Source organism: Phycodurus eques, chromosome 19 (genome assembly GCF_024500275.1).
Source record: "Phycodurus eques isolate BA_2022a chromosome 19, UOR_Pequ_1.1, whole genome shotgun sequence".
In the NCBI taxonomy this organism is placed as follows: Eukaryota; Metazoa; Chordata; class Actinopteri; order Syngnathiformes; family Syngnathidae; genus Phycodurus; species Phycodurus eques.
In genome coordinates this window covers 798,784-809,747 of record NC_084543.1, presented here as the reverse complement: position 1 = coordinate 809,747, position 10,964 = coordinate 798,784, and the positions used below count along the sequence as shown (strand labels likewise).

Here is a 10,964-nt window from a genome sequence, read left to right as displayed (position 1 = left end):
CGTCCTGCATACGAATCTCTAAGCCGACGAAGCTGCTTAGGGTCACTCGATCTTCGCGTTGAATGAGGCCACCTTTGGAGGAATGTTGACGGTAGGTGACGTCTCAAAGCTCCTCCGCTGCTTCGAGACGGACATCGATGGCTTCTCTTACACCTCTTTCAAAGCGGCGGTCCTCCCTGTCCAGAATTCGGATGTTGTTGTCTGTGAAGGAATGTCCGATCTTCTTGAGACGCAAACCGACCGCCGATTCTGGATCCGAAGAAAGCCGGCCGCCGACGCTGCGCCGTGCGTCTGAGAAGCGGTCGCTCCGTCTCTCCGACGTTGAGGTCGTTGCGCTCGTCGCTGAGTTCGCTTCTCGGGATTTTGTCTTTGGGGCGAAGCAGCTTTTGTCGGTGGGTTTGACATGCGTCGGAATGTGATGGTTGGAGAAAACCACCCCATTTCGCCTCCTGTTCTGTCTTCAGAGTCGGGCGGAGTGGTTCTTCGTCTCTTGGGCAACTTTGAATACCGACGCTGAGTAAGAGCCTTCCCGAAGCGAGTCTTCTCCTTCCGTCTTGGGTTGTCGTTCGATGTTGAGACGTGGTCACCTGTCGTCTGCGTGACAACGTCCCGCCGGCTCTTCCCTGCAAAGGTCGCCCCATTCGACGGGAAGCTCGAGCGGCCCTAACGAGCTGTTTTGCCACAAGACGCGTGAGCGACGGATTACAAGGCAGAACAGCGATTTCACCGGCGTGTACAACTCATTTTTGACCATCACAAGCAAGAACAGTCTGGTTGCCTCGAATCCAACTTTGCGTGGTGGAATGAAAGGAAACGCCACCATTTGTGCCTCTCGTTTTTAATTGAGAACAAAATGGCTCTTTATTGTAACATCTGCCAAAACATGAAAAAAAAAAAAAAAAAACAAGATTGTTCGATCTCCCGCAGCACGTGAATGAGGCAGCTTCACATTAGTGACACATCCAATATGGCGGCGCCGTTGACACGCGACTCGGCGCCGGATGGTGCGTCAGTGCGTGTCTGCCTGAAGTTGCTGCTGTTTGCCTTTCAAACGGACAAACGCAACTGCACGCGGACTGAGCTCCACTCTCGTAAGTTGAGCCGAAACTTTCCGGGCTAAAAGTCCACCTGGTTATGAATTGGGTTGCTTTTGTTTGTTTCCAGCGCGGATGCGATACTTGCTCGTTGTTTAGGCCGCCAAGTCGGCAACTGTAACTTTTGGCCCGGTATTCAAATCCGTTGGGGCTTTTCTTTATTCCAGTACTCTTGACACTCAACTCAATTAATTGTCCATGTGGTCGTCCTCATCAGGAAGCTTACTAGTACAACGACTGACTTGCTAGTGACGTTTTTTCAACGATTGTAGGACGTTTCTGCACACAAAAAGAACGACTACGTCTACATGTGACGAGCAAGCTAAAACTGTGCACTAGTTAACAACTGCATACTAGTACGACTAGTGGCATTGTGCAATGCTGCAAGCTGAGTTGTATTTTGTTTATTTACAAGAAAACCATGGGAAATTGACTTGAGATCAGCTCTAAAATTCAACTCTTATCATCATATTTGTCCAAACAAATATACCTTTAGTTGTAGCAGGCATTAAAAAGGAAGAAGAAACAGAAGGAACAAGGGTTACGCTCATAATTCTTTCTATGATTACATCCATCCAGCACACTAGTAGAATATAGGATGAACAGAACGCAGAACGACTATGTCTTACGAGTGATGTTTTTTCCGCTACTGTATATACCACTTCTACACAACAGGTGAGAACAATTACATGTTACTGGTGAGGACAAACTGTGTACTAGTTAGCTAGTACTACTAGAGAAGCACTAGATCAGGGGTAGTCAAAATACAAATCTTGAAGAGAAAGAAAACTTTTTTTTCAATGAGTGTGGCATGTGATAATACTGTAATATTCCAAACTAAAATACAACGTCGTTGACATGAATGAAACAAAATGGTTGAATAAAGAGAGGCGTAATTGTAGCTGTCCTTTACTTTTTTAGCTTGCCTTCAAAATTGAAAACATAACAAGCTGTGGTTTTCTGGGCGCACGCCCACCCGGTGCCGTGCGGCCGTGGCAGCGCATAAGCAAATAAGCATTACGGCATTATAGCCAGATCTCATTGCGGTGACACTTGAAATTAAAGTGTTGTGACAATCAAGCTAAACATTGCTCTTTACTTGCATTTGTTCCTGTCGATAATGCTACGAGTGTGCGCATTAGCTGTTCGTCGGGCTGAGGTTGGTATTTGTGAGCTCGTTTTGTAAAACTCTGACAGTGGCTTGTGTTTGAAACAGGTGAGGGGGTTTCTGGTTCTGCAAAGAACAAGATCCCACGTGACCTTCCGCGAGTCATCGCTGCCACGTTTCATCAATATATTGTTTTTCATGTTCAGTGTCGCAGTCTCGGCGCGTCGTCAGCGACTCGCGATCGGCCGGCCGGCGGCGCGCCTGTGATGTCGCGGGGCGGGCGGCGCCGGCAGACGCGGTGGCCATGCCGTACGTGGACCGACACAATCGCATCTGCGGCTTCCTGGACATCGAGGAGACGGAGGGCAGCGGAAAGTTCCTGAGACGCTACTTCGTCCTCGGCGCGCAGGGCCACAGCCTCCTGTGGTACATGGACAACCCGCAGGTGCGTGCGCGCGCGTCCGCGAGCCCGACAAAAGTGACCCCCTACCGCATGGATTTCCTTGCTCAGAATCTTCCGGAAGGATCCCCGAACGTAGGCTCCCTCAAGCTGTCCTACATCTCCAAGGTGAGCGAGCGCGAGCGCGTGCGAAGGACGAACGGGAAGCCCAGCGCCATCTGGACTTCCTGTTTGTGGCGTTCCCACTTCCTGCCTGTCCACTTCCACTTCGGTTTTGTTCATTTTTCGTCCACCGCAGGTGAGCGACGCCGCCAAACTGAGGCCAAAGGCGGAGTTCTGCTTCGGTGAGTTCTGGCCTGGCGGTCGCGGGAGGTTCTAGAACGATTGAGGACACTATCCGTGTGTCGTTCCTCCTTTCCCCAAAAAACAACAGCAGTGTTTTGAAATAAGGAAAATAGCACTCTATAATATTGTACCGTAGAAAAACGTAGCGTAATAACACGATTAAATAGAATGTTAAAAAAAAGTGAAAGGGTTTGTGCATCGAGTCAGTTCATCGTGCTGCTCCTCCTGGTGCGCCTGGCTTGGCCACCGGGCGGCAGTGTAACACAGTCACGCAGAGCCAATAATATTAGTTGTTTCTTTTTTTCCCCCCCAGGGGATAAAGAATATATGCCTGTGTGTATTGCAATATTGTGTGTCTGCAGTGATAAACGCGGGAATGCGCAAGTTCTACCTGCAGGCTAACGACCAACAGGACTTGGTGGAGTGGATCGCTGTTCTCAACAACGCCACCAAGATAACGGTGAGCCTTGCGCAAACGCACACAAACCGTGTATGATTTTTGCCTTAGAGAAGCGACATTTAAGTACGGTAGCCGAATCCGTGATGTTGAGGTGGAGATCGTGGAGCCTGTCACGTAATTCTGTCTGGTCCGCTAGCTTAAAGCTAACATAGGTGTTTGAGAACTCTCTGCACCATTTGTACAATCGTCACTGTACCAGATCATTGGGCTTTTAGTCACTTTATCCATCCATCCATTTTCTGAACCGCTTAAATTGCTCGAGGACTCCACATCATTTGCACAATTGCCATCGTGTCAGCATCAGCAGACCAGCGGTACACTTTCATCGCTCAATGACGCTGAACACTCGTTCGCCGAGTGGCTGTTTGTTGTCATGCTAGAGTGGCTCCAACTACAGGAGACAAATTCCTTGTGTGTCTTGTAACATGTTTGCCTATAAAGCTGATTCTGATGGGAAATGCCATAGACGGGCTAATGTAAACTAGCATGGCTGTTGCGGTCGTTCTAAATCTTCAAACAACTGCTACTAGCAACGTGACAAGTAACCACCATCTTTGTGGAATTTTCAACAAAAAAAAATTACAATAAATTGAATGAGTGTTTTGAACATCTGCTAAGTCATCCTCAAAATAATAAAAAACAAAACATCACACGAAAACGCTCCGGAAGCCATCTTGTGATTTTCCAAATTGTCGGCACGTTGCGCTCAAGTTGAAGTGGGCGTTCCGAACAAACGCAGCAATTCGGCGGACTGTCATTTTGGGGAAATCTTGTATCGTCGCTAGTTGAACACATACACGGATCCAAACAGAGCATCTGACGTTCCTATTCATAGACATATACTCTTCAGTGCGGAAGCAACGACTGTTGTATTTCTCATTTTGTTGTCATTTCCAAACAAATGTCCTTTCTTGTCTGCGTCCAGGTGCCAAAGGTAAGCGAGGGCACCGACACGCCTCAGGAAGTCCTGGGCGCCTTGAAGCACGTCTCCTACAAGACGGAGATCGTGGGCGGCGTCCCCGTCGTCACCGCCACTCAGGTGAGGCTCGGCGGGCCCGGACGTGCGCGAAGGAATGCGTCCGCGCGCGGGAGCCGCGCCTTGAATTCCACAATTGCCAACGACGTCACGAAACGGTCTGCGGCCGGGTTCGGAATCACTCCGCCACCCGATACACGGTGAATAGCGGGGCGGAGGGACCGAGCCCTACGGGCAATAGCGCAAATCTGCAAGTCACTGAAGAGGTGGCGGCAAAGGTATTATCACAATCCTCTTTATTTGCCAAGTATGTCAAAAACACACAAAGTTGAATGTTCAGTACTTTTTGGCACTACAGGCCGACAGTACACGCTAGTCACAAAAAGTCAGAGAGCGTGGGCTTCGGAGTGAAATTTCAGATGCACTGGAATTTTTCAAACGCCAACTTCGGAATGCATTTTTGTGAACAACAACTGTCGGAGCCACGAAAATCTCCAAGGGCGTGGGCTTTTACGCCTTTCTGTGACTCTCTATTGCGACCCGCCGATGGCACCGCGCGGCCACTTCCCTCAGCGTCATCGAAACTCGGTGTGCGTTTGCTCGGCAGGAGCGGGCGGACGAGGCCGAGCGCGGCGCCGCCGGCGGGCCCTGCTTCCTGTCCGGCCGAGTCCAGGACCGCGACCGAGCTGTCATCAAGGCGGGATACTGCGTCAAGCAGGGAGCTGTGGTCAGACACGAAAACCTTTTCCCTTGTTCTACTGTCAAACCAAACCTAAGTCAAAGAGAAGTGGATTTCAAACAATCATATAGCCTCCGCTAGCTTAATGCTGACACACAATGGAAAAGGCCGCTAAGGCTACAGGCTACAGGCTAAGGAATAGCGCGCACGTGCCGGTGTTACCGCCGTTGAAGCAGCGGGTATTTGAACACAAAAGCGCGAAGCAGCACATGGAGACGGATATTCCAAAAATGGTGTCGGACTAAAAGCGTCTCTTCTCGGGTAACCCCCAAAATATCCCAGCGGGTTAGTTGCGCCATTAACGCCGCGTTGTCAATGACAAGCAGGCCCTTTTCAAAGCCTAAGATTGCGCAATCATTTGTAGAAATAACATCTTTCGGTCGTCGTCGGCTTTACACGGTCAGGATTTTTGGGTACAGTCATCACTGGATCCACTTTTTGTGACCTTTTTGTTTGTCGGTGTGCCGTGAGATTTTTTTCAACTGTAAAATGTGTTCCTCGGCTCCATAAAGCTTGGAAATCACTGCTCTCGTCGGATCGTGGATTCTAATCAGTCGGGTCAAACCAACATGACGACGTGACAGAAATAATGGCTGCTCACTTACTGTCATTCAATGACTTCACCCACACCGAAACCGTAGAGCGCGATTCGACAGAACGGCGGCATGTTTACGTCCGACCGTTCGTGGTCCCGCTAGCTTGCCGGGCCACGTAACGTTTTGTTGCTCGCGAGCGAGCCGTATCGTGTTCGAAGTCCGTGAGCGTACCTCGAGCGAGCCTCAAACCGACGTCCTGAGCGCCGGTCGCCGCCAACACGCGCTTGTTCATTCAAAATTAGAGTATGTCTTTTTTTAGTCATTTATTTCATTCAATAATGGCTGGCTGACTTGTTCTATTGTAAATAATATAATTACGAGTGAAATTTTATTTAAAAAAAAAAAAAAAAAGACATATCCCTTTGTAAATAATATAAGTAGGACAAATTACAATTTGGCATATCTTTGAAAACATGAAAGAAGAGTTAAATAATCATCATTCAAAATGAATGATAAATACAAATTCAAATCGCAAACCTTCACCTAAAATACGAAAAATCAACTTCTTTTGAAATTCTTTGACTGCTACGCAGCCTGAGACTCTTTTAGTTGCTCAAGTTTCTGGTTCTGTTGTTTCTAAATGACGTTGAATTCGTATTTCTGGAGAGCGCTTTTCCCCGTCTGATGGTTCTTCAAGCGTTCCGTCGATAGAATTGAGCCGAGTGTTGCGGAATCAGGTCGGCGACGCTGATGCGTGCGTTTCCTGTTAGATGAAGACGTGGAAGCGGAGGTACTTCGTGCTGCATCCCAACGGCCTCGGCTACTTCAAGTCGGACTCGGTGGGTGCGCGTGCGTGCGCGCGCGCGTGCGTGCCTGCGTGCGTGCGTGTTAATCCAAAGCATCTGCTGTGTGTGTGTCGTCAGGACAGGGGGGCGCTGCGCGTGATCCCCCTCAAGGACATCCTCAAAGTTCAAGAGTGCAAGCAAAGGTGATCAATGAAGAAATGTTCTCTCTCGCATAACGTTTGTGTCAACGATCTAATGTTGTGTGTTCGAGGGGCAAAAAAACATTTGAAGCCATCGACACATTCAAAGTTATGAGAGGAACACACTTAAAGCGATTTCAAGACACTTTTGAAATATTCCTCGTCGCCCGTTGCCGCTCTCGGTGACCGACTTGTGAGAGCGTCTGCCTCACAGTTCTGTGTGGCGTTCGCATGTTCTCCCCGTGCCTGCGTGGCTTTTCGTCGGGTGCTCTGCTTTCCTCCCACATCCCCAAAACATGCACGCTAGGTTCATTGGAGACTCTAAATTGCCCGTAGGTGTGAAACGTGAGCGCGAATGGTTGTTTGTTTGTAAGTGCCCTGCGATTAGCCGGCGACCGGTTCAGGGTGTACGCCGCCACCTGCCCGTTGATAGCCGGGATGGGCTCCGGCACGCCCGCGACCCGCGTGAGGAGAAGCGGCTCAGAAAATGGATGGATGGATGGATTCCGTAACGGCAGCAGGGGGCGCTATTGTTTTCGATTCTGCTGATTAGAGAAACGGGAACAGCCAGGAAAAGCGCGAGGTCTCGTGTTCGTGTGCTTTTGATTAGGATTTTGAAATGTGTTGTTGCGCGACTTTAATCCCTCAAGGGGAATGATGGCAAGTAACGCTAGTCGCGCTTAACGGGATCTGTGAGCCATGTTTGATGGTCGCTGTCGTGTTGTGCAGTGAGCTGATGATGAGGGACAACCTCTTCGAGATGATCACAAGCTCCAGAACGTTCTACTTGCAGGTAAACACACACACACACACACACACACACCTTTAAGAAACCCAGCCACGCGCATTCACAAGATGCCGCTGTCGCGCACGTGTGTCAGAGCGACAGTCCCGAGGACATGCGCAGCTGGATTAAAGCCATCTCCGGCGCCGTCGTGGCCCAGCGAGGACCGGGATGCGCCGCCGGCTCGGTGAGTGGCGTCGTCGTCGTCATCATCGTGTGCAATTCCAGTTTTCCCCTTCGCTTGGAGGTTTCCCCAAATCCCCAGTTTTTCCAGGTTTTTCTTTGCTTTGTGAAAATGTTACTTCGGAGAAGCCACCTTACAGATACTTGGCCACCGCTGGCGGGGATCCGTCCGTCTCTTCTTCTCCATCATCTCTTCTTCTCTTCTCTGCAGGATCGCAGGTGCCCCCCCGCCTCCTCCTCGTCCTCCTCCACCTTCTACTACGCCCTCAGTGAGGAACTACCTTACCCGCTATGCTCCGCTGCGCCTCTCGCCGACTCTGTCCCGCCGGTCGCCCAAGCGTCGCCGTGGCAACGGCCAAGCGACGAGAAGATGGCGCGCGACGACGAGTGATTCCATTTGACGACGGTGGGGAATCCTCGGGCATCTTTTTTTTTTATTTTATTTTTTTATAAATGATATTCAACAACTTTTTCTGACTTACATTTTACTCTGCTTCTGATTTTGTTTTTTCTTTTCCAAGCCTTTGTGTATTAAAACATCTTCAAAACACACACCCAAAGATGTCCCATTGAGGTGATAGCTCACTCTTTACTGTTTTGCTTTCACATGGAAATGTGAAAAGTCAACAGTTACATTAACAGCCACAAGGATCGTGTCAACAAGCAAGTGGAAAAACTAGTCAAAAACGACAAGAAAAAGAACCAAGTACAAAAACAAAAAAGCCAAGAACTAGTCAAAAGCCGCTACCAGGACCATGGCAAAAACAAAAATAGTCCAGAAGCACAAGAAACATCAAGTTAAAAGAGTCCAGAGCTACAGTACGTAAGAAAAAGAATCAAGTCAATCGATGTGCGCCGGATTCCGACGCACTCCCTCGACAAAATCGTTCGCCTTGTGCACGACCGCGGCCCGCGCGTTAACGGGGAACGTCGTCAATCAAATCAGACGGCGGCCATCAACGGATCAATTTTACTCATCGTTGACTGAGTACTATTCGCCCGACTCATCTAAAAATAGATATATCCATAGAATTGGTCCTATTTTTATAACATTCTTATTATATTCATTGTCCGTGCTTTTATTCACTTTTGTGCTTTTCAATGTGAGTCAGCCGCATTGGGCGGCACCCGAGCGCCCTCTATTGACCAGCCGCAACTGGCACGATGACAGTCAAAAGTCAAATCAACCAAAAACAAGGCAAGAAGGGAAACAAACAAGATTAAAGCGGGTCCAAAACCACGAAAACGGGACAGCCGCAACATGGCGTCGCGTCCGTTTTCTGCCCGGACAGCTGCACGCGCGCACACGTTGCCGACTGACTCGAGCTGCGTGGAATTTGATGGCCTCGCGCACGCGCGCACACACACACACACACACGGGGTTTCCGGGAAGTGTGTGTTTTGACTGGCCGTCAACACACTTGAGGACTTTTTTTGTTGTTGTTGTCTTTTTTCCCTCGTTGTTGGACTTGGGAGTTCATCCGCGCAGCGGGACGGCAGCAGAGGACGCTTGCAAAAGTGCGCCCGGGCGGGCGGCACGAGCGGGCCTCGACGGCATCGGGCCGACCGTCGGGGGCGCGCGTCCAAAGTGTCGGTGCGCGTCAACGCCGTCATTTACCGGAATGGTCCGACTCGGCCCCGTCGAGAGCCAAACGCTTTGTTGTTTAACGAGCAGTCGGCGCGCTGACGTCGCGCAGCCTGGAAGTTAAGCGCGCACGCCAGCAAGAGGACAGGGTGTTGCCTTGGCGCGCGTCGCGTCGCTAACTCTTAAAACGTGTTCACGCGCGCTGACTCAGCTCGTGCGCGCGCAACGGGATTACGCAAGCACACTTACGCAAGCGCTGTTTTGAGATACAAGTTGAAATCCATCCAAAACATTTGCAACTCAAATCATATGTCAAATGAAGGTAAATGCCATGCATCTGTTGCAGCCCCCCTTCAAAAATGGAATTTTGTGATGCCTTTTCTTTCTTGAGAAATAGCACTCTATAATATCGGACATGATAAAGGAGGCAAATGGCTGGAGTGAGCACTTTTTTCCAGAAGAGGCAGGAACACAGGGTGACCTACAAGAGCGCAGGTAGAAGCACGCAGGTGGATTACGTCTTGTCCGACTGTAAGGTAGTGGTCGGGGAGAGTGTGGCTAGACGGCGCAGGATGGTGGTCCGGAAGACGACTCTGGCGGTGGGGAGGAAGATTAGGGAGACAAAGGCCGAGCAGAGAACCACGTGGCGGAAGCCGAGACAGGACGAGCGTCGTGCGGCTTTTCGGGACGAGCCGAGACAGGCTCTCGGTGGACGGGAGGAGCTTCCGGAAGACCGGATCGCTGCAGCCGAGGTGATCGCAGAGGCGGGCAGGAGACTACTTGGTGTATCTTCTGGCAGGAAAGGAGAGAAGGAGACTTGGTGGTGGAACATCACAGTACAGGAAATCGTACAAGGAAAAAGGTTCGCTAAGAAGAAGTGGGACACGGAGAGGACCGAGGAGGAGAGGCGAAAGGAATACATTGAGATGGGACACAGGGCAAAAGGTCGAGGCGGCAAAGGCCAACCAAGAGGCACACGATGACATGTATGCCAGGTTGGACACTAAAGAAGGAGAAAAGGATCGACACAGGTTGGCCAGACGGGGGGATAGAGGTGGGAAGGATGTGCAGCAGGTTAGGGTGATTAAGGATAAAGATGGAATATGTTGACTGGTGTCAGCAGTGTGCTCGCTAAATGGAAAGAATACTTTGAATGAGGAAAAGGGAGAGTACAAGAGGCAAGTGTGGTGGACCAGGAAGTGGAGATGATTAGTAAGGGGGAAGTTAGAAAGGCATGAAAGAGGATGAAAAATGGAAAGGCGGTCGGTCCTGACGACATTCCTGTGGAGTTTTGGAAGCGTCTAGGAGAGGTGCCGGTGGGGTTTTTGACCAGCTTGTTCAATAGAATTCTACCGCGTGAGAAGATGCCTGACGAATGGAGGACAAGTGTGCTCGTGCCCATTTTTAAGAAATAAGGTGATGTGCAGAGCTGTGGGAGCTATAGAGGAATAAAGTCGATGAGCCACACGATGACGTTATAGGAAAGAGTCGTGGAGGCGAGACTCGGGACAGAAGTGAGTATTTGCGAGCAACGGTACGGTTTCGTGCCTAGAAAGAGTACCACAGATGCATTATTTGCCTTGAGGATGTTGATGGAAAAGTACGGAGAAGGTCAGAAGGAGCAACGTTGTGTCTTTGTGGATCTAGAGAAAGCGTATGACGGAGTACCCAGAGAGGAACGGTGGCACTGCATGCGGACGTCCGGAGTGGCAGAGAAGTATGTTAGAATAATACGGGACGTGTACGAGGGCAGCGGAACAGCGGTGAGG

At 50.1% G+C, this 10,964-nt stretch overlaps 1 protein-coding gene across 3 annotated transcripts; it reads left to right on the top strand.

Annotated features, from left to right (window-relative positions):
* Positions 1 to 1,039: 1,039 nt before the first annotated feature.
* Positions 1,040 to 8,123, top strand: LOC133418291 (pleckstrin homology domain-containing family A member 1-like). Of its 3 annotated transcripts, XM_061706836.1 has the most exons (12): positions 1,040 to 1,091; positions 2,409 to 2,647; positions 2,714 to 2,770; positions 2,901 to 2,946; positions 3,310 to 3,407; positions 4,333 to 4,446; positions 4,991 to 5,110; positions 6,429 to 6,497; positions 6,582 to 6,646; positions 7,373 to 7,436; positions 7,525 to 7,614; positions 7,822 to 8,123. In XM_061706836.1, exons 2-12 carry the CDS (start codon positions 2,507 to 2,509, stop codon positions 7,999 to 8,001), a joined length of 1,044 nt encoding a protein of 347 aa, XP_061562820.1. In that variant the 5' UTR covers positions 1,040 to 1,091; positions 2,409 to 2,506; the 3' UTR covers positions 8,002 to 8,123. The 3 variants fall into 3 exon arrangements, with proteins under 3 accessions (XP_061562820.1, XP_061562821.1, XP_061562822.1); XM_061706837.1 differs by lacking the exon at positions 4,991 to 5,110 and having other exon boundaries at positions 7,822 to 8,121; XM_061706838.1 differs by lacking the exons at positions 4,991 to 5,110; positions 6,429 to 6,497 and having other exon boundaries at positions 7,822 to 8,122.
* The last annotated feature ends 2,841 nt before the right edge of the window (positions 8,124 to 10,964 follow it).